This window comes from Sebastes fasciatus, chromosome 3 (genome assembly GCF_043250625.1).
Source record: "Sebastes fasciatus isolate fSebFas1 chromosome 3, fSebFas1.pri, whole genome shotgun sequence".
NCBI classification, from domain to species: domain Eukaryota; kingdom Metazoa; phylum Chordata; class Actinopteri; order Perciformes; family Sebastidae; genus Sebastes; species Sebastes fasciatus.
This window is the reverse complement of record NC_133797.1, coordinates 40775661-40799179: the sequence shown is the minus strand read 5'-3', so window position 1 is coordinate 40799179 and position 23519 is coordinate 40775661. Positions and strand designations below refer to the sequence as shown.

At 44.5% G+C, this 23519-nt stretch overlaps 2 protein-coding genes across 21 annotated transcripts in view; one reads left to right on the top strand and one right to left on the bottom strand.

The window, feature by feature from the left end:
- The window catches only part of nacc1b (nucleus accumbens associated 1, BEN and BTB (POZ) domain containing b), a 303884-nt gene that overhangs the window by 149218 nt on the left and 131147 nt on the right, over positions 1–23519 (bottom strand). The window lies entirely within an intron of this gene.
- Positions 1–23519, top strand: part of cacna1ab (calcium channel, voltage-dependent, P/Q type, alpha 1A subunit, b) — a 257077-nt gene that overhangs the window by 201290 nt on the left and 32268 nt on the right. For 15 of the 19 annotated variants that reach the window (XM_074631177.1, XM_074631169.1, XM_074631176.1 and 12 more), the window contains 8 exons: positions 2218–2334; positions 2426–2491; positions 3919–4016; positions 5701–5851; positions 7541–7668; positions 8234–8330; positions 18384–18489; positions 19716–19823. In XM_074631177.1, coding sequence (XP_074487278.1) covers positions 2218–2334; positions 2426–2491; positions 3919–4016; positions 5701–5851; positions 7541–7668; positions 8234–8330; positions 18384–18489; positions 19716–19823 — 871 coding nt within the window. Of the gene's footprint in view, positions 1–2217; positions 2335–2425; positions 2492–3918; positions 4017–5700; positions 5852–7540; positions 7669–8233; positions 8331–12860; positions 12958–18383; positions 18490–19715; positions 19824–23519 lie in introns of all 19 variants that reach the window. The other 4 variants (XM_074631184.1, XM_074631174.1, XM_074631170.1 and 1 more) reach the window with 1 other exon arrangement.

Below are 23519 nucleotides of genomic sequence, written 5' to 3'. Positions count from 1 at the left end.
CAAATAAAAGCCCGGGCTATTAATTGCAGTTTTGCGGTATTCATTTTACTCTGATCTGTAAACAGTGAAAGGAAAAGCTTCCTGGTCACAGTGCTTAATTCACCCCAAAATTCTCCAACATTAAGCTAATTGTCCATCCAGGTGGATCGGTGAAAGATCACATTTGATTAAACTGCAACGAGTTAAAACCATTTAATGATCGATTCATACTCTTTGCAGCGGAAGGTATGCACATTTGTGTTATCGGGACAGCATTAGCAGCCAGTACTTGTTAATTTTCTAACACAATCTGATGCAAACTTCAAATATTAAAATCTCACAGTGCAACTAAATAAGTGAATGTGTGAATCAGAGCTTCGGATGTGCTCGGCCCCACTGGCCCCGACTGGTCTGCATGTAGGCCAGTTCTTTCCTCAAAGAAACGTATGCTGCCATGCCAAACCATGCCTGAACTGAGGCTGCTCGCTAGTCCCTCGTCCTCCTTCCTCTCCCTCTTCATGCTCCTCTTCCCGCCTTGCCTGTCAACCACAAAATGCCGGGGCCTCAGCAGGGAGTTTGGCTGTTGTACATTATATTATTCTCTCTGTGACACTGTAACAAAAATCAACAGAAATCAGCAATTCATTGGGCTGAGTCCACGCAGTAGTGTTTCAGGGCATTTTCACACTTGGTCTAGACACCCGAGTCCGTACTTTGTTTCTTCAGTCGTCTAGCAAAGTGAGTCAGGATTGTTTACGCAAAAAAGAGTCACTCCAAACTCTCAATAGATTTTGAAACAGGTATCATTCACAACACTATTCCTCACCTACGTCACTCCAGTTGAGTGTTTAGCAACTCCTTCATGATCTCTATGCTGTTTCTTTAGTCACAAAACCATGTAAAGCAGTCATGCCTGGGTGTGTGGCATGTCACAATCCAGCACCGCCTTCAAACAACACATAGTAATAATTCACAAAAAAACATTTCAGATTTATTTTGCACCACAAATATTCCTATTGCACCCAACGAGGGATGACGCTAATGTGTCATGTAGACCTGTAACAATGCACATGGACGATAACAACGTGTTCTCATTCTCAACTCGTCAAATACGGCAGCTAGGTCCGTGGTCCTACGCTTCAAACTACGGCGCTCTAGGTTCCCCTCTAGCGTCAGTTTTCGTTACATGCATACACTGGCATGAGACTAATATCCTACAATCTAGCGTTCAATATCACAATATCACAGAAAGTTGTGACTTTCTACAACACGTGTTTTTTGCTGTCAAAACTAAGAGCCAATCAGCTCTTTGATCAGGCGACCTTCAGTCATTTCCCATAATGCCCTGGGTCTTGCAGTTGGTGGAGAGCAGCTGCGGCGCCTGACTCCGTAAACTTCGGCCGCCTCGATCTCGTGAGGTTCTCGTTGCCCACGTATGCACGACGTCAGAGCGAGTCGGCATCAAGTCGGACACAAATCTAACATGCATGCATTGCGCGGCGATCACCGGGGATCGATTCTGCGCAGGCCTGGCTCGTCTCCAACGAGCATAATAACATTTGGGCTCCTATGAACAGCACCAGAACACGCTGGAAGCAGACCTGAGACCAGATTTCTGGGCTGAATTCCACAACAACACGTTCCCAAACATCCGAAAAATCCTCCAAGCTTCAACCCAAGTGTGAACATGCTCCAAGTTAATCCAACAGATGGCACCAGATCTGGGCTGCAAATATTTTAGGTGTCACAGACGACCTTACGCCACGCTCTTTGGGCCACAAAGTGTGTGTGTGTGTGTGTGTGTGTGTGTGTGTGTGTGTGTGTGTGTGTGTGTGTGTGTGTGTGGTTGACAGGCACAGCGCACTGTGCTCCATCTTGTGTGGCCTGCTTGACCCCCAGAGATCAGTGCATTTGGTTCTTTAAAAAAAAAAAAAAAAGGCGTTCTGCTGTACCAGATTGGATGATGACCTTTAGTCTCTTTGAACTATGATTTCCCTTATTTCCTCTCTTTCGTCTTTTCTTTGTCTTTTGACCTTTTTCTCTGTCTTTCTCCCATTTATACTTGTATCTACTAATTGCAGTTGGTTATGTTTCGTTGGGTTTGATCCCCCCCCCTCCCTCTCTCTCTTTGACCTCTCTTTCTTCCGCTGTTTTGGTTTTTGTGTTCGGTAGAGGGAGGTTGTGCAGGTGTGTCATGTGTTGGGTGAAGCTGACGGTGTTCTCCGTCTGTACATGTAGAATAACTTCATCAACTTGAGCTTCCTGAGGTTGTTCAGAGCAGCTCGGCTCATCAAGCTGCTGAGGCAGGGAGAGACCATCCGCATCCTGCTGTGGACCTTCGTCCAATCCTTTAAGGTATTCAGTCATTAACATAACGTACATACGGTATAGTCAGAATACACGTAACGGCTCTATTAACCTCTTCTCTCTTCCTCTGCTCTGGTAGGCTCTGCCATACGTGTGCCTGCTCATTGCGATGCTCTTCTTCATCTATGCCATCATCGGCATGCAGGTGTGTGCTGCCTATCTGCCCATTTCAATTAGATATGTTGTTATATGTTGTATGAACAGCTGATCTAATCTAGTGTTTGGTGTTCACGTTCTTTACCTACATAAATGTACCGATACCACAATGTCAGGGGTTTTACGCCTCCAGCTCTCGACAAAACTCTGACGGCTGTCTTCATGGAAAACACTATTTTGTGATATGCGTTGCTCTTGATGGATTTCTGAGAGGAACAATTCGTAATCCTTAGAAGAAGCAAGAGTCCCGACCGGCCAGTTAAAGATAGGGGCTCCGTATAAACCCCCCCCTAACCCCTCGGGGCTCCTTCCAAGGCAACGCCCCCCCACACACACATGCACAAGCACCGCCGCATCGTAACTACTTCACAGACACAGAGCGGAGAGAGGACCTCAACTCAACAACGCTACCTCATGACAAGTAACCAGCAGTGCTGTTGCAGGGCTGAGTTTTCTCTTCCATTCTCTAGTAAGCGTGCGGCGGTGACGCGCTTTGAGTTCAGGCTGGTGCACGCCAAGGGTAGAGTACGAGCAGGGAGGCATCTGATTGGTTCTTTCCAAGCGGACCGCGAGGCAGTGATTGGTAGATGTTTTTACAGGATTACAGCAGCTACAGATGACGGCTCTTTTCCGGTCCTTTTTCAGAGCTCATCAGTAATGGATCGCTGTCGGGGTGTAAAGACCATTTCAACCAATAGAACAAATAGTGTTTACTGGAGAACATCATCAACCCGGCCTTTAAGAGTACCGAGGAATCAGCTGTCGGACAGTGTAAAACTATCAATATAATGTGTTTTCAAGAAGTGTGAATCACTAAAACCCAGAGAGGCCCTCCAGCATACGGTCATAAATGAGCAAACAAAATATTAGGCTAATGGGTCCAGAAGGATGTGAGATTAGCCGTGGACAGACCAGAGATACTCACGCACACACATGTTACCAAATACATAATATCCTGGCAGAGATAAAACATTCTCCGTTACGAATAAAAGTCCTGTATTCAAAAGTTACAAGCAAAGAACTAAAGTGAAAGTACAGAAGTAGAACCTGCAAAATGTCCTTAAAGTATCCAAACTAAAGGTACCTCTCATACAGGTACAGTGGCTCTCAATGGTAGTTCTAGTTTACTGTACTGAAGCATTAACGTGACCCTGTAATTTAATATTCATACACTATCGAATCATTTAATTTATAAAAATGCATTGTATCTGTTTTATTTAGATTCAGTTTCAGCAAAGTAACTAAAGCTGTCAAATAAATGCAGCAGATAAATCCTCCTTACTGTGATGGAGTAAAAAACAAACAGTTAAATCCACACCATGGCTCCTGTTGTTGCATCAGACTGGAGAATATACAGTAATGTGTGTGTTTTTCTTTTTCTTGTTGATTTCTTTCTCCACTGTTTATGTGTTTTAGTTGTTTGGGAATTTGGCACTAGATGAAGAGGAAAGGAGCGCCATCGACGAGCACAATAACTTCAGAACCTTCATCATGGCCCTCATGCTGCTGTTCAGGTGAGTCTTTCATTTAAACACATATACTGTATATCATAATGTTCACACAGGCCTCCTCCCTCTAAAACTGCAAACATAGAACCCATCCAATGAGCCCAACTGGATTCATGTGTGATGATGTTAGTCCCCATAGGAGACATTTCATTGACCTCACTGTATAAAATGACCTGTGGTGACCTCTAGCATGATCACAGCCTCATGAAACTTTACAGCCACAAACTAGAGACCTAGAGCATTCAGAGGATGGATGGATCAAACTAGAGACCTAGAGCATTCAGAGGATGGATGGATCAGACTAGAGATCTAGAGCATTCAGAGGATGGATGGATCAGACTAGAGACCTAGAGCATTCAGAGGATGGATGGATCAAACTAGAGACCTAGAGCATTCAGAGGATGGATGGATCAGACTAGAGATCTAGAGCATTCAGAGGATGGATGGATCAGACTAGAGACCTAGAGCATTCAGAGGATGGATGGATCAAACTAGAGACCTAGAGCATTCAGAGGATGGATGGATCAGACTAGAGATCTAGAGCATTCAGAGGATGGATGGATCAGACTAGAGACCTAGAGCATTCAGAGGATGGATGGATCAAACTAGAGACCTAGAGCATTCAGAGGATGGATGGATCAGACTAGAGATCTAGAGCATTCAGAGGATGGATGGATCAGACTAGAGACCTAGAGCATTCAGAGGATGGATGGATCAAACTAGAGACCTAGAGCATTCAGAGGATGGATGGATCAGACTAGAGATCTAGAGCATTCAGAGGATGGATGGATCAGACTAGAGACCTAGAGCATTCAGAGGATGGATGGATCAAACTAGAGATCTAGAGCATTCAGAGGATGGATGGATCAGACTAGAGACCTAGAGCATTCAGAGGATGGATGGATCAAACTAGAGGCCTAGAGCATTCAGAGGATGGATGGATCAGACTAGAGATCTAGAGCATTCAGAGGATGGATGGATCAGACTAGAGACCTAGAGCATTCAGAGGATGGATGGATCAAACTAGAGATCTAGAGCATTCAGAGGATGGATGGATCAGACTAGAGACCTAGAGCATTCAGAGGATGGATGGATCAAACTAGAGGCCTAGAGCATTCAGAGGATGGATGGATCAGACTAGAGATCTAGAGCATTCAGAGGATGGATGGATCAGACTAGAGACTTAGAGCATTCAGAGGATGGATGGATCAAACTAGAGACCTAGAGCATTCAGAGGATGGATGGATCAGACTAGAGATCTAGAGCATTCAGAGGATGGATGGATCAGACTAGAGACCTAGAGCATTCAGAGGATGGATGGATCAAACTAGAGATCTAGAGCATTCAGAGGATGGATGGATCAGACTAGAGACCTAGAGCATTCAGAGGATGGATGGATCAGACTAGAGATCTAGAGCATTCAGAGGATGGATGGATCAGACTAGAGATCTAGAGCATTCAGAGGATGGATGGATCAGACTAGAGACCTAGAGCATTCAGAGGATGGATGGATCAGACTAGAGATCTAGAGCATTCAGAGGATGGATGGATCAGACTAGAGACCTAGAGCATTCAGAGGATGGATGGCTTTCCTAGCTAGATTGACAATAAGTGTATGTTTGAGTGACCGTTGATGCCTCCTTCTGCTGACTCTTTTTAATGTTTCGCTGTGTGTTTTCCCGTCATGCAGGAGCGCTACGGGTGAGGCGTGGCACGACATTATGTTGGCTTGCCTCGGTGGGAAGGAATGCGACCAGGCCTCAGGGAACTCACAACCTGAATGTGGCAGCACCTTTGCCTACACCTACTTTGTCTCCTTCATCTTCCTCTGCTCTTTCCTGGTGAGAAAAAAATAAATAAAAACACACAATGTCCCTTAAAACCGGTTCAATAATCACAGTGAAGAAAACAAACGAGAGCGTGTGGAATCGAGGCGTCGGTTCTCTAGCGATCTCCGGACTGGGGGGAAGACATTTCTATCTCCAGCGCCGGCACAGCGCTCAGACGAAGTGTGGAGATCATGGATGTATTATGGTCTGGCTATGCGAGACTACCATTTCTGATGTGAGCGTGGCGTGTATCGTCGATCTATGCTCTCTGATGTCGATCAATCAATAGGCGAAAGGTTGGGACACTTTGAAGGACATAATGAATCAAATCAATTATTTTATTAGGTGCAGTGGGCGGCTACTATACAGCGCCTGGGGAGCAGTCTGGGTGGGTCGATGCCTTGCTCAAGGGCACCTCAGAAGTGCCCTGGAGGTGAACTGGCACCTCTCCAACTACCAGTCCACACTTTGTACTTGGTTGTGTGTGGAGATGAATCGGCGGCCCTCCGGTTCCCAACCTGACTGAGCTACTGCCACCCAAAACAATAAATAAATGTATAAAGAAAAGAATACAGAAATAAATAAGTTTGGGGAAATAAATAGGGGCGATGCAAAGAGAAACTTATAAATTAATTAATTAATTAATTTAAAATGAATATATACATTTCAAAAATAAATAATGTGAAAATTAATAAATACATTTAAATATATATAAATAAATTAAAGAGAAAATGAATGACTGCATTTATTTTAACTGTACGAATTCAATGTAAATGTCCGAAAAGATGCCTTTATTTGACAGGCAGGACAGATAGACTGGAGAGAGGAGCGAGGGGGGACCACATGCAGCAAGGGGCCACTGGTTGGTCCGAAAAAAGCCCGAAAAATGTCCCAAACAATGCAGAAGAAAAGTCCGAAAAATTTCCGAAAAGAAGTCTGAAAAATGTCTGAAAAAAGACCGAACAAATTCTGACAAAAAGTCCGAATTTTTTTTTTTTTTACATATTTTGCCTTTATTAGACAGACAGGACAGATTTGTAATATTATTTTTTTTACATTTAATGGCATATTAATTGATTCATCAAGTCATTTTATTTATTTATTTTGGCAGCTTCGGTCCTCCATACAAAGATGGTGACCATGTTGTGACTTTTAGTCCATGGAACTACTTTTCAAGGAACTAAAAGGTTCCTTCAGCCCACTGTTGTCTAAGTTTCCACCGCGGTCCAAAGACCTGTGAAGATTAGGCAGGTTAGTCCGCTGACGTATGTAAAAGCAACCTGACGTGTGACGATAGCTGCTGCTGGTCACGGCGGTAAACGCACTCTGCAGCCTGCAGTTCATGTCGGTTCATTTTACTTTTAATGTTATCAAACAAAGAGAAATGCTCTCCTCTCGTCGTAAAATGGTCCTGAATCGATACTAGAATACTTCCTTGTTTTATGAATGAAGCGGTACAGTTGAAGCAGCGGCGCTGTGTGTGTGTTTGACCTATCGGCGACGGTCATCTCTGCCAACTCCACCCAGAAAGTTCCTGTACTTCCAGAAAGTACTACCCCCCCGACCAGGGCCTGTTTCTTAGTTTCGTGGAGAAGTTCCTGCGGTGGAGACGGAGCTTTACATCCATGATCCCTGCCTTTTATTAGTGTTTGATTATTGAACCGTAACATGATGAGCTTGTTTACCTCGTCCTCGTTCCAGATGCTGAATCTGTTCGTGGCCGTCATCATGGACAACTTTGAGTACCTGACCAGAGACTCCTCTATCCTGGGGCCGCATCACCTGGACGAGTATGTAAGGATATGGGCCGAGTACGACCCCGCCGCCTGGTGAGTGACGCACACACACACTCATACAAAGTCAAAACAATACAAATGTAGAAACACACACACACATGAAGTATCATAGTGTATCATAGCACACACACGGTGCTGATGTAAAACTAAGTTAGCCCACATTAGATGTGTCTTCACACATTAATGCTGACTGTAAAGTAACTCTTGACTTTCTCTCCCGTCCCCGAAAACGGGGAAAAGACACCGTGGAGTCACGGTCTCGTCTGAGACGTGTTAAGATGAAACAGGACCTGCATCATGTGATGATAGCAGTTAAAAGTGGGTCTGTTAAAGCTGGCCGGTCTGAGGAGAGAGTTATCTCCCTGTTTCTCTCTCTCAGTTAGTGCAGTTGAGATGAATGTGACCCTCTCCTCTTCCTCCTCAGTCCTCTGTAATGAGTGTCTGTGGGCATGCGTGAGAGCAACCTCTTTTTCTCAGTGTAAATAAATGCTCTTCTTCTCCTCTATCATCTTCCTCTCTCTCTTTATTATTTCTTTCTCTCTCTGTGTATTCTGTGTGTTCCCTCACCTAACCTCCCCTCCTTGTATTTTTCTTGCAGCGGGCGCATACATTATAAGGATATGTACAGTTTATTGCGAGTTATCTCCCCTCCCCTGGGCCTTGGCAAGAAATGCCCACATAGGGTGGCCTGCAAGGTTTGGACCAAACCCCTAAAGCACAAACTTAAACGCAACCTGCTCGCCTTTAAGAGACTGGAATGAATGTCGCTCTTTATCACTTTTTTAAAAAACAAATTCTTTCCTTCTTCAACTTGTTTGATTTCATTTGGTTTGATTTTTCTGTTTGGGTTTGCATTATTCAGTTTGTTTTAATCATTTCACCATTGAATCATTTTTGGTGGGGGTTTCTGTTGTATATGCATTCTGATATGACAATGAGAATGTTTGGGACAATGCAGAAATGCACACACACACACACACACACACACACTCTTGTACACGCTCACACCGATAGCGGTGTGTGTGAAGCATGAGGTGGTGCACTGCACTCGCTATTGTCTTCTGACTGAACGCTGGGAAAATGACACCGATGTGTTCACTTTTAATTCACTAGTATGTAAAGATCACCAGAGTCTAGACTCCAGTCAGCCATTGTCTTTGATTTCTGCTTGCTGTCTAATTTTTGCCTGGGCAGAAAATGGTCGAGCAATGTGCATTGTTCTTGTTTGAGTTGGGGTTCGGGTGATGGGGGGGGGGTTACTTTAGTACAGAGACTTATGCAGAGAGGGCTTGGTCTGAGTACTGTCACCACGCTAACCTTCGTAGCTGTTAGCTACAGGCCAGTGTTTTACAGCCATGTGTCATTGAGGCTCAAGAGTCTGCAGCTTTGTTTATAGTCACTCACACAGCAGCCCTGTCTCCTAACAAGTATCTTCCCATACAACCAAAACTGCTTTGGGAATTACATCTCGAGGGAAATTTTGTCGCGGTTTACGTTTTTTTTTTTTATGCAGCAAGGGGCCACTGGTAGGTCCGAAAAATGTCCGAAAAAAGTCCGAAAAATGTCCAAAGAAATGCAGAAGAAAAGTACTTTCCTTCCGAAAAGAAGTCCAAAAAATTTCTGAAAAACGTCCAAAAAAACACCGAAATAATTCTTAAAAAAGTCAGAAAAAATATTGATTTAAGATTATTTTTTATTGCTATTTTGCCTTTATTTTACAAACAGGACAGATAGACTGGAAAGAGGAGAGAGGGGTGACGACATTCAGCAAGGGGCCACTTGTTGGTCAGAAAAATGTCTGAAAAAAGCCCCAAAAAGATCCCAAAAGATGCGGAGAAAAGTCCGAAAAATGTCCCAAAACTGTCTGAAAAACGTCAGAAAAATGTCCAACAAAATATGGAAGAAATGTCAGTAAAAAATGTGAAAAATATCCTAAAAAATGCGGAAGAAAAGTCAGAAAAATGTCAGAATTTTTTTTTTTTTAAAAAGTGTCCGACAAAAGTCATAAAAATTCTGAAAAAAAGTCATAAAAGTGTCTGAAAAATGTCAGCTGTGGTAAGGACTCAGCCTTGGTACATGGGGGCCGCCCGCTCTACCATGTGAGCTACCTGGGCGCACCATTACGTCTGTTTTTGACGTGTCATAAATACGTTTGTAATGGAAAGTCCGCGGAAGTCCGCATTTGGAGGAGGTGGGGGTGGTGGATGGGTCAAACAAACAGGATTTTCAACCAGGAGACCAATGTTTATGTCATCATTCACTCATTTTAATTCGTCTGTAGCTTAATAATGAAGTAATTTTAAGTCAAATCATGATGTTTTTTACTAAACATAACAAAGTAGTTTTGTTTTCTTTTACAACGTTGACCACGTATTTAAAACCTTTTAAAACTGCCAAAGTAAACAGGGAGAAAATACATTTCCTTCAAAATGTAACTGCTGTTTAGTTGCATGGGAACGTCACTTTGTAGGAGACGGGTGCACTCAGATCATTCCACACATTAAAGCAGGTGATATCAGCTGCTGTTGTGGTTTGGTGGAATGAAAAACTGCAGGTTCATTTGCCTCCGTGGCACGTTTGTGAACCACAGCCTATAATATTTAATTTAATCATTTTAAAGCCACTGTGTGTACTGTAAGTCAGAATTTTTAAATCTTACACACGGTGGCTTTAAGGAATCAAAACGAGTGTTAGGCCTATTACAAGCTCTTCTTAAAGAAAGCACACAACAATGCAAAGGGAAATGCACACGGTGCTCATTGCACGGTGAAATAAGTCCAACATTTGCAGCGATATCAAGTTACTAAAACTTCAATGAAGAAGTTATTTCATGTAAAAACAATGTCATCTTGCATGCTTAACCTACGTTGATCTGTAGCTTACGTTGTTCCTTCTCTTAAATACTCCCGTCCCAGATCCCATTGCCATTACTTCCCCTGTTTGTCATGTAAGCAGAGCGCCTTTGTGTCCCACATGCTTGTGTTGGCACACCTTGAGTAGAGAATGTAACAGGCCTTATGGAAACAGTTTACTTATTACTGCTGCTGAATGAAATACTTTGATAATCATATGGCCAAACCTGCTCTGTTTGTGGCTCTGGTGTCTGGGGAAAGAAGGAAAGGGGCAGGGTGTGTGTGTGGTTCGGGGCAGGGACTCTGGGTAGAAAAGCTCTTGTGTCCACCAGGTACCTCTTATTAACTTCCTGTGTCGACGGATGCTCGTGGGACGAATCGAGGGTCTTTTTTAAGGCGCTGCAGTTTTTGGGGTCAGTTCACCCAAATCATAAAAAAAAAAAAAATTAAACATTTTACAACTTATATCTAGCCATGCACGTAGTTCAGTTGTATATGCTGAGTCTGAGTATTTATATTTACTTATAGAAACTGCGTGAGGCTATCTCGTGGCGTGAGCAAATACTACATGGTTCAACTGAGCTCAGATGCTTTGTTGATTTTATTTATATTTCCACATGATGAACAAATAAGTTAATAAATTAAATAATAAAAAAAGCTTTTTGAAGGGCTTGGGAAAAACAGCATGTTGACGCTAAAACATACGTACTTTGAACAAAATTTCAATGTTCGGATTTGAATACATAATGAACACCACTGGGAAGATACAGAAGGATTAAAAAACCTACAAAAATAAATAAATAGTGGTCCCTTCCTTTAATCACCTACATTAGTGGTTCCCAACATGGGGTCCTAAAAACATCTGAAAAAAATTAGAAAATGTAAAAAAAAAATGTCCAAAAAAAGACCGAAACAATTCTGGAATTTTTCGAAAACTGCTTTGGGAATTACATCTCGAGGGAAATTTTGTCGCGGTTTTACGTTGTTTTTTTAACGATTTTTTGTAAGCTATTTTGCCTTTATTTGACAGACAGAAGAAATGCAGAAGAAAAGTCAGAAAAATGTCCAAAAAAACACCAAAAAAAATCTTAAAAAAGTCAGAAAAATTCTTGATTTAAGATTTTTTTTTTTTTAGCTATTTAGCCTTTATTTGACAGACAAGACAGATAGACTGGAAAGGGGAGAGAGCGGTGACGACATCCAGCAAGGGGCCACTGGTTGGTCCGAAAAATGGCTGAAACAATGCAGAAGAAAAGTCTGAAAAGAAGTCCGAGGTTAGAAGGTGCGCTTGGAGACTTGGAGACCCACCACTTTGCACTTGTTGTTGCGCTTACATGATTAAAGTGTCACATTGAATCTGTTCACTGTGAAGTCGACGGATTATCCTGAGTAACTGAGACACTGTCATTTGACAAATATAATAAGTTTAAGTCCCAATGCTCTGAGCACTATAAACTAAATTCCATTCACCTTCATTGTAACTGAAGTGGAGACAGACATCTGGTATGTTTCACACGGTGAAACTGAAACTCCTCATAGCTGGATGTCACGAGAGGTGAAAGGTTTAGTGATGAGGGTGAACTGACCTTCTAATAAAGGCCGAGACCGATAGCTGTTAGCACCGTCGGCGTATCCCACGAACATCTGGAGGGGCAGCTGTGAGCAGAGGTTCCCCCGGTGGACACGCAGCCTCAGTAACAGACTGCATTGACTTGTCGTTGTGACTCACTCCGATCTCTGCAGCGGTGCTTTTCTTTGCCTGCTAGAAGCCCCGCTGCCAGTTCTATCCGAGCGGCGAAAGAGGGCAAAGACCAAAACAAAACCCAAATCCCCTTTTCACCTCGCATAGAACGGTATCTCAACAACTAACTAAACTAAATAACACCTCCTCCTCCTCCTCCTCCTCCTCCTCCTCCAATTCTCCCCTCAACCTTTCTCCCTCCCTTCCTTCCTTCCTTCCTTCCTCTCCTCTCCTCTCCCCCAACTTTATGACAAACCAGACTAGAAGCCACGTAACACACTCCCTCGTTCTCTCTCTTGCTCTTTCTTTCTCTCTTTCTCTCTCACCACAGCAACCACATATCCACAGCGACCAAAACAATAACCTCTGTGTATTTGTTTCCCCCCCTCTTCCTTTCCTTTGTCGGTTTCTTTCTTTTTTCTCCTCATGTCTCCTCCTCCAAACACACCTCTGTGCGTCTTCGTCCTCCCTCCCTCTCCCCTACCCCCCCCTTCATCATTTTTCTTTTTACCGTTTTCACGTCGTCCGTCTTTGTTTGTTCTGTCTGTTGTGTGTGTGTGGCGTGCGGGTGTTTGGATGCATGTGATGTGTGTGTGTGTGTGTGTGTGTGTGTGTGTTTGTGGCCACCCCAGCGGCCGGATCAGTTACACAGACATGTATCAGATGCTAAGACACATGTGTCCGCCGCTAGGCCTCGGGAAGAGGTGTCCCGCCCGGGTCGCCTATAAGGTAGACTCGCCCCCCACCTTACCCCTCCACCCCCCTCAACCACCACCCCACCTACTCCTCTCCCTCCCTTCATTCTCTTCCTCCCTCCTTTTCTCCCCCCTCCCATCTCCGTCCTGAAACCTCCCCATCGCTGGGGAGGTGAACCTCTCCTCTCTTTCTCTGCTGAAACCAGCCCGTCCTCCTCTCTCCTCCTCCTCCTCTCCTCCACCTCCCTCCCTCCCTCCTCCCAGCGGTGTTCTCCTCATTGTCTGTTAGTGGTGGTTGTGGTGGTGGTGAGCGCTGTCCTCTCTTCTCTCTCTCCGACCGCGGGGATGGAGGGATGGGCTTTTGTCGTGCAGTGAAGTGAAGTGATAGTGGAGTGGTAGTCAATCCTCTTTCTTTTATTTCCTCCCCCCGTCAGGCCGCAGGAGTAAAGGAACGGAGGAGGCTTTGCCAGTCCTTCTGCAACCTGCACGGACGCACGCACGCACCAAAGTCCAGTCAGAAAAAGCTAGATTTAAGAGAGCACAGATCTGACAAAGAATTCCCCTTTTCCATAACAAATTAAGGAACTTAAAAAGTAAGAAAACTTCCTTTGATCGTTTTTAAATCTGCATATTTTTTACCACATTGCATATTGCAGAAATAAAATATGATTTATTATATTAAATATTGTTTTGTTCAACCATTGTTGACATAAAACCAAATATCTCATGATGTGTTACAGGTATTATTAGTTGTAGTTCATTTTTACCAGGACAACCAATTGCTTGTGGACAATACTGATATTCTTTGTGAGCATATATATGGAATTATGTATATTGTTTCACAGTAAGAAATACAAACAAACAACATCTAAAGTTCAAGTATTTGCTTACGATGCGGGTACAGAAGGACCGGCAAGGGTGTCTGTCTTCAGTTCTCTGCGTCTCTTATTCCTGTGGATGGCACATAAACAACGTTACTGTACCACACACATACACACTGTGCACATACAAATATTAATAATAATATTAATAATAAAATGAGAAGGAAAAGTTCTGGCCCTTCTAGTTTTTCATCTTTTTTTCCAAGATGCTTTTTTTTTTTTAACACCCTAGGAAACGTCGGCGTCGTTGGCTTCTCTTTGTGCCTCAGACCACCGGGGTAAAGATTTGGGTCGAGCATTTCAGCATCCACTGCCTCGTTGTCTTGTTGTCCACTCTTTCTCTCCACCATAGAGCCCGACTCTGTCTATCCTCTCTATCCTTCTCTTTCTTATGTTGACATCCAGATTCACCAACGTAGTATTGAAAAGATGTGTTCCTTTAATATTTCTGATCATGTTTGTGGAGCCAAGAAACCCTGAAAAGTACAGTAGCACCACAAAGGCATCACCAATGAACACTGTGTAGTGTGTGCATCAGCCGTAAAGCTCATCTAACTAAGCTAACCTATTTCAGGCTGTTCTCATTAGGGATGCACCGATACCACTTTTTTTCAGACCGAGTACAAGTACTTACATTTGGGTACTCGCCGATACCGAGTACCGATACAAGTACTTCTCTGTGCCGAAAGACCCTCGTTAACAGCCAGCTAGAGGGCGACACACGGCAGGCTGGGGAGTCCCGCATACGAGGCGGTGCGCCGCAACCGGCTCTAGGTCGGCTTGGAAAGGCTCGGGGCGAAGGTGGCTCGCGGCCTCAGCTTTACAGCGCTCCCCGACTGGACCTCGCCGCACCATGACGGGGCTCCCTGCTCCCGGTGCGGACTATCCTCAGTGCGCCCCAACCGCGTCGTGCCGCAGCCCACGTAAAAGTATCGGGGTCTGCGGCGATGTCGGCAACCCACCCGACCCGTCTTGAAACACGGACCAAGGAGTCTAATGCACGCGCGAGTCAGAGGGTGCAAGCAAAACCCTGTGGCGCAATGAAAGTGAGGGCTGGCGTGCGCCGCCTGAGGTGGGATCCCGGCCCGTCTCGCCCGCACCGTCAGGGAGGTGGAGCGTGAGGACTCGAAAGATGGTGACGAGAGGTTAACGTCACGCTGCCGTAAAGTGATATCGGTGCCGTTGTATCGGAGCCGTTTTGCGAGTACGAGTACATGAGCACAGTATCGGACCCGATACCCGATACTGGTATCGGTGCATCCCTAGTTCTCGTACACTGTTCGTAGCTATATCTATGAAAAGTGATGCACTGTAATTCGTATATAACCAAACTATGAATATAAAACAAACTATAAACGAAATCAATGCGTATAATCCCCATGATTTTGAACCAGGAAGTATAAAGAGCGATAAACGCCGCGTATGGAGGCGGTCGGGATGGATGAGTGGGTCAGAAAACACCCAGGAGGCCGCTCTTCATACTCCGTGAGAAACCAGAATTCAACGTTGATTTATTTGTTACGTATTTCTGTACTTAAAGGTCGGCATAATTTGAAAGTAGCATTATAACAAATAGTGTATACTGGATAACATCGTCAACCCTGACTTTAAGTTACACCACTTCCGGAGTTATTACATTATTATTATTAGAGATTAGATTGTTATACAGATTGCTGGATATTTGTAGGAAAACGCATGAAAAATAACTTTTCATAATGAATCATACCAGCTGTTGTTTTAGATTACGTTGCATATTTGCACCCATATTTGATACTTGATTCAATTCCTTCCTGTGAGAAACACGGCGTACATGAAAATGTAAAATAGTCTTAAATATAATCTATATAATGAATCTTCTTCTGGTCAGTACCAAAACAGTATTGAGTCGTACTTAGATGGAAATGTCTCTCCTTACTTGCCTAACTTGCTCGTGACATTACCTGCATAATAATATGAACTATTCTGTTACCAGGATGATCAAACGCTCCGTTGTGCTAAACTGTTATTGAATCTGGGTGTCAGTTTTTCAGCCATTTACTGTCTCTTTCTAGTTTTCTCACTTTTCTTTCTCACATTTTTCTTTCGTCTTTTTCTCCTCGTCATCTTCCTACCTTTTCAATTTTCTCTCCTTCTGTCAGTCTTCTGTCCCTCTGCCTCTCCGTCCACTTGTCTGTCAGCAGTCAGCATCCATCTTCATTTCGTCACAGCGTCCCTCTGTCCATCCGAGCCCGCTCTGTCTCGACCTTCCTGTTCTGTCTTCTTCTTCTTCTGTCTCTCCAGTATGTCCACCTGTATCTGCAGTGGTCCCCATCACATACTTCAGCCCATCAAAGCCCTCCAGTATTCATTGATACAGTTTCACAGGGAAAAAAAAAGAAGTCTATTAAAGGACCTTTTGAGATCAGAAAGTCTTCTTGGTTTCTTGTCAGAACAGAGAGGGGAAGATTAGACATCTCCGACACTGATCATAATGCTTCTAGCCAAAGTTCCTGATCTTCCCTTTAGTGGACACAAGGCCTCACCTTTACTGGAACAAGTAGTTTTGATATCTGTGTCTCGCTGACCTCTTCTCAGTAAACTTATGTCAGTGTTGTTTTTAGTCCTCGTCTTTATCTCTTGTCTTGTTCTTGTAATTTTCTCTCCTTTCCTTTCTATCTACACACACACACACACACACACACACACACACACACACACACTCCTCTCTCTGTTATTTCCAATTGATTCCTCTTTTACTCTTTCAGTGTTTTCACGATTCCTCCTCTCCCTCCTCATTCTCGCCCTTCCCTTTTTATCTGTAACCACATCTCATGAAGCAAAGCTTAGAGCCGCCTAGTTTAACTCCACTAACCGCTGTCCCTACCATGTGTCCCCCTTCGATAGACCCCCGTCCCCCTTTACCCTACAGTACTACTACTACTACTAAAAAAAAACATCTGGTTGGTCCAAAAACAAAACCAGAAAGGACGTCAGTCATCTCTTTTTGATCTTCTCTATGATTTTTTTTCTTCTTTCAGGGAATGCCACAACTCTAATCCTCTCTAACTTTGACACCCCCTTAAGACACTGCACCCGTTTGGCATTGAGAGAGACCTTGACTTGAAATACTACCATCGCAAATTTGACTTTGATTTAAGGGAAACCGTGGATGTAAAAATGTAGAGAGCAAAATAAAAAAAGAATGTCAATCAGTAGGATCAATCCAGTGGGATTGAGGATACTCTCTTTGTGCGGATGCACGGCTACTTGTATTGTGAAAGTGGGTTTTCAGGGAAGTCGTGGTGGGGGGGTAGCGGGCTATAGGTGGGAAGAGTTGGGGTTAGATAACGGGAGTGAAGTAAAGGCATGTTGCATGTTTTGTGTGTCCGGGTTTGTGGGATTATTTCTAGAGGGGGGGTGTTGTGTTGCATGCAATCGTCGCACTCTCTGTCGCATGGCTACGGGCGACTGCCTGCTGCCTGCCGAGCGCTGTGGATGTTGGCCGATGCCCTCCGCCTGCCGCACACTTGGCTTCGGGGCATGCCTGACACTCGCACACACTCAGGAACACACACGAGCATGCACACACACAACCCACCGCCATCGTACTACCGTGCTTGCCATCGTGAGTGCCCAACGCTCATGTTCGTAGGTAAATCCAATGGATGCCAACCGGTCGGGATAGGAACGGCAAGCGGGCCCCGGCCGAGGCCCGGCTTGTTTCGTTCTATCCGCGGGTTTCTCCATTGGTTTTACCTGGTACAGTATAGACTTGTAAAGACAGGGAACCTCCTTACAGGGTAGGGGGAGCTCTATAGCGGATGCCTCAGTTAAATACAACGACAGCAGTCTCCTGAAAAATAGCAGAATTACACCAGTGATACTGTTATTGTTCTCCAGTCGACCTATTTTGTCTTCAAAGGACTCCAATTAAGCGCCCTTAATTGCAGTCTGTGATAATAATTGTGTGTAAGTGGGGGGTCGGAGGGGGGCGGGGGTTGGGTCGGTGTATGTGTACTGTTTTATCTACATGTGTGTAACAACAGAGATGTGTAAATGCGCCAATGCATTCACACATTTAGGGAACATGGGCACAGGTTGGGTCGGCGGCCATTTTGGCTCCGATTGTTCTTCCTTGTGGTTCTCGGCTCTCACAGTTGCTTAGCAGCAGATGGCCCTCATTGGATAGCTGTGCTGTTTGGTAGAGTATCACTGGAAACACAGGAGACGCAGAGACTCGTCTATTCTTTCCTCAAGCAAATGCTCATGCACTGACGAAATTAACAAAACCTGTGCAGCAGACTCAACACATGATAATATAGCACATGTTTATTTATCTTTTAAAACTCAAAATTGACTGACTGATATCAGATCTCACACCTAGTCATCCTTGCCTTAACTCTAAATCTTTCTTAGCGAACGTTAAGTTAAAACCCGGACGAATCCAGTCCTCTGATTGGCTGTCGTCTATGGAGCTCTCTCAACCCCCTGCCCCCCCAACCCCTCACCCCCGCCCCGCTTCCCGGAGGTTCAGGCACGTCACACTTTTAGCCAGGACACGTCCCTTTCTCATCCTCTCATCCCGACTGGCTCTCCACAGAGGCTGCTGCGCATGGATCTGCCGGTTGCCGACGACAACTCGGTGCATTTTAACTCCACCCTCATGGCTCTGATCAGGACGGCACTGGACATAAAGATCGCCAAGGGTACGGCTCTAAAGTACTATCAACCCTTTTACTCTCTGGCCCTGTTCACACCTGGCGTTAACATGCGTCCTGAGTGATGCAAACACAAGAGTACAGCTTTAAAGGTCCCATATCGTGTTCATTTTCAGGTTCAAACTTGTATTTTATGTGTCTACTAGAACATGTTTACATGCTGTAATGTTAAAAAAAATATATATTTTCCTCATCCTGTCTGCCTGAATATACCTGTATTCACCCTCTGTCTGAAACTCTCCGTTTTAGTGCATTACAACGGAATTGCGTTGCTAGGCAACGGTGTGGGTCCATGTTTACTTCCTGTCAGCTGATGTTATTTACATACACTGCAATAGGAAATAAACCGGGACACTTTTAGAATGTTTAAAAACGGCTTGTTTCAAAAGCGCAACTTCAGAATACAGGCTGTGTGCACCGCTGGCACCGCTGCCTTTGCCAGGAAACAGAGCTTCAGAGAGCCGGGGAGGAGAGAGAGCAAGTTGGCAGATGTGTGTCAGCTCCGTGCAAAGCAGCGGAACAAAAACACCGACAGTTCTTCCTGTGTCTAGTCTGACAGTCTGTAGATATGTAGCCTATAGATAAGATATATTTTAATGAAATGCAGTCGTACCAACAGGATACAGCAGAGCACAGAGACCGTTTCCATGCTGCGAGGCAGACAAGTGCTCACGTCAGAGACCCCGCGGATCCCAGCTGACGTCAGTAGAGTAGGCGGTCCTTAATGTGGTCATATGAGGCCCAGACAAGACTCTCAATGTGGTCTGAAAGATCCGATCTCAATGCGTCTTGAGTGCGTTCACACCTGTACTCAGAGCTGTCCACTTGTGACCCGATCACTGAGGACGCATGTTAACACCAGGTCTGAACAGGGCCTCTGTTCATTGCAGTTACTTTCTTGTGTGACCTTCTTGGGTTATGACTTTTCACCTCTGTTTCTCTTCAACAAGAATGCTCTAGATTATTATTATAATATGACAATATTCAGCCAATTCTGACACTAACAAATAACCTTTTTGTTTTTGGGTGAATGTGTGAACGCATGAATGGATAAATATATTTCTTTTGGTCTGTACCTTCTTTGCCCTGTGTTAATGTGTGTGTGTGGGGGTGTATGGATATATGCAACTGTTTGATGTGTGTGTGTGTGTGTGTGTGTGTGTGTGTGTGTGTGTGTGTGTGTGGGGGGCACTGTGGTTGGCGTTGCCACCCAGGCGGTGCAGACAAGCACCAGATGGATGCGGAGCTGAGAAAGGAGATGATGGCCATTTGGCCGAACTTATCTCAGAAGACTCTGGACCTGCTGGTTACACCGCACAAGGGTAAGTTGCAGAAAATGGCGGCATAGTGGTGTGTGCGTGTGTGTGTGTGTGTGTGTGCGTGCGTGCGTGTGTCTCCGATCACCAACTCACCAAGAGGACAGCTTCTACCAGCCAGTGTCATTCACTGCTTCGCATCTCCTGATCAGGCTACTACAGTATAATCACACATACTGTACATACATATAAATACATACATATATAAACACATATATACACCAATGTAGATGCTGTTTATCCAAGCGTCCGTCCAATAGCAAAGTATCTCTGGCTGGATTGCCATGAAATGGATTTTGGAGACTCCCTTGCCATTAGGTCAAAATGGTCCTTTGACCAACACTTGATCAATGGCAATAATCGTTGTCTCCAGAGCATGAACCCAGGTGGTTTTGGTGACCCTCTGATCTCTGGTGTCACCATCAAGCCATACCTCTGAGGTACATTATTGCTCCCAAGGTGACCCCTGGTAGAGGGAAGGCATGGCCTCTGTCCTTATGGCCGTCAACCTCATGGCAAAACATCATTTCTTTCGCCCCGCTATGCTCTGGTAATAGCAGAACAGCTGTTATTGGTTTGTTCCTTTCGTAAACATTGCAGCGTTCGGCTGCTGCTACTGTTGTTTCTCCATATTCCCTGTGATCTGCGGCCGTTGTCACTGATAACTCCAGACAAGTGCTAGCACAGCAACGCCGAAAACAAGCGGCAGAAAGCTGCCATGCAATGTCTGTGGAAAGCTGCCAGCCATTCACTGCTAATTCAGTGCAGAAGGTTTTATTCCTGAAGAATCTCCGGCTCACTCCTTCAGAGCCGCGTCCTAGATGACGTCCACCAATAACAGCGCGTTGTCTTCACGTGGCACCTCCCGCCACCCGAATCCGTCCTCACGCATGTAGATCAACGGTTGTGATTGGCATGTCCAAATTCAGGACATGTTTGTTAGCGACCGTTCTCGCCGGCGTTCTAGCAACAACTTTGCAGTTAGAAATCCCCACACTTCGGTAGGCGGAGACCTCCGATTGGGTCGTGTCTAGAAGGTCACCGCACGAATTGCAAAACTCTCATAAGATGGTTAAGGTTAGGATAGGTCATCAGGCAGCGAGTCTCGTGAGAGTTTTCGCATGTTTTAGCAACTTGGGGGTTACCTTCTAGACACCACCCTCCGATTGTCTGGTATTGCGAGACTACGACGCAGGTTATGCTGGTAAAATGATTTGTTGTTAGGTTGTTGGGGGAATTAATAACCACTAAGCCGTGAGGCTATACCAGCTACTAACAGGCCACAACATGTACTGAATGCCTTCGTTACCCTCAACAAGAGAAGACGCAGGCCGACCTTAACCCCTGTGAGTGCGACTCGCTTCCCTGCAATTATTTCCCTCGTCTCCCGCCGCGTCGCTCGCCACATGGTTGGACGCTGAGCAGTTCGACCTCTCGCCAACTGTCGCAGACAGACGGCAAACCGACCGCGTCATTGTTATCACATAGTTCTACACACAGACACATAGCAACACGTAGCTCACACACACCTGCACTGATGTCTCCACCCACCCAGACGGTCCTGATATCAGGGGGTGCCTACTATAGAAGATCCTCTATAGAAGTCTTTTCACTACAGGAACAAATGAGCACCAGATAAACTAGTTCAATAGATAGTATATATAAAATGATTGTGATGAATGACCCTCTTTCAGGTAAATCTGAATGATTATTGAAACTAGCACAACGATGCATGTTTAGCAGAAAGCATCAAGTTGCTTGGCGACCTGCATGGCATCTATTACGGTTGATTACACACATTGGTTTGAGATATGTGTGGTCATATGTTATCACACGTTTTAATGCTGGAAGACTCGTAACCATGCCACTTTGAAACAGGGCGCCGCTCATTCAGTGTTAGCGACGCAGTTCAGTTATCTGACAACCAAAACAAAGCTCAATATTTTTCTGATTTTAAATGTCTATGTGTTTCCACCCAAACTCCGGGGATACCTGTCCAGAGTTTTTAGAAAAACATTGAGCTCCTGTTTTCCAGGGATCGTTTGACTGAGGCGTCCGTGTGTTTCTTAGTGAGGTGGCTACCTGGTCCTCAGCCTTAATATGAAGAGATTAAAACTGTAGGTTTGACAGAAGATACTGAAGTCATAAGAGAATGCTAACTGATATATGGTGTAGGTACAGCATCTGCCTGTGAAAAGACTATCGGCTTTGTTGTGTTAATGATTGTACAGTGTTGTGATGTTGTATTTGTTGGTTGTTCACCAGCGAGGGAGCTCAGTTCTGTTTCACAGGGAAACGTTTAGACAGCGGTTACCAACGTCGCTTCAAAACAACAAAATACCACTTTATTTATCCTTTTATTTGCACAGTTTGAATGCCTCATCTCAGCCATCAAATTTAAAGGTAAATCAGAAATCTGCCGGCTGCACGTTCCAGTAGGTTTTGTCATCTATTCACATGGTAGATCACCAAAAGAACGAATAAAAGAAGACGACGGCGACCTCTAACGATAGTGGTAATTATGACTGAGAGACGCTGTAGCATAGACGGCGTGAAACTCCATGAGAGGTGGAGGATTGGGCACAAAACACAGTACTTTCACCCGGGAGACGACCGGGGTTTGCATCCCGTGTGAAACCAACAACGTGTAGTAGCCTTCGTGTTCCACAACGCGGTTATTTTAAGCCAAAACATGATGTTGTTCCCTAAACTTAACAGAGTGGTTTTGTTGCCTAAACATAAACACAATGTTTTGTTTGTGTTCAAAGCGTAACGTGTCACACACGCAGTTTTACAACAAGTTAAAACGTGTTGCTTTTAAGTTTCGTTTTCACTTTTACAACGTAGTAGGAGTAGTAGGGCCCTACTGACCCATATTAATGAGGCTTATAGCGACTGATAACGCACATTTAATGAGCTGATAACAGTCGAATCAGGTGCTTGAAAACAATATCATCAATGCTGTAAATGGGCTTCAGTCGTGTGTTAGAAGAATCTATTAGTCAATGAGAATGGGGTTGACTCCAGAGACCTGGACTACGAAGGGAGTTCAACATACCCAGGGTATCTTCTCCTTATCTGGTTTAACTAACAAACGAGATCCCGCTAAGCGGTCCTACGACGCTGGTTATCAACTCGGTAAATCAACGCAGGGTTTCACCATCTGGCTGTGAGAGCGTTCACATGAAACATGGACAAGTCTACTGTCAGCAGGGCGACATAATATTAGACAAATAATAAGAAGTTAAACACATAATCACAGTTGAAGCTGCCAAATGCAGGAAGAACAGCTGGCAAACGAAAGAAAATGCTTAAGTGTGATTAACAGACTTATTAATTTAACGGAAAACTCAAAAGTCAGATATATATTCGTCCAGATGGGGCAGTGATATTATAAATAACTTTCAGAATATGATGGATTAATATCTTACCCCTCATTACGCTCTTTGACAACAACGTGACTATTTCAGTCTTCTCTCCGTCTCCGGCGGTGTGAAACGAACTTGAGATCAAGACAAAAAATAAAAACATAATTCAAAGCGGTAAACACCCACAGCATCCAGCCAGATGTCCTTCCTGCATCTGTCAGTTTAAACTGTGTTGTTTTAGTCTGGATTATGTCTGTAACTTCTTCATATTTGTGTAATATTATCACACGATCTGCTCACCTTTATAACCCTGAAGTGACCTCCCTAACCCCAA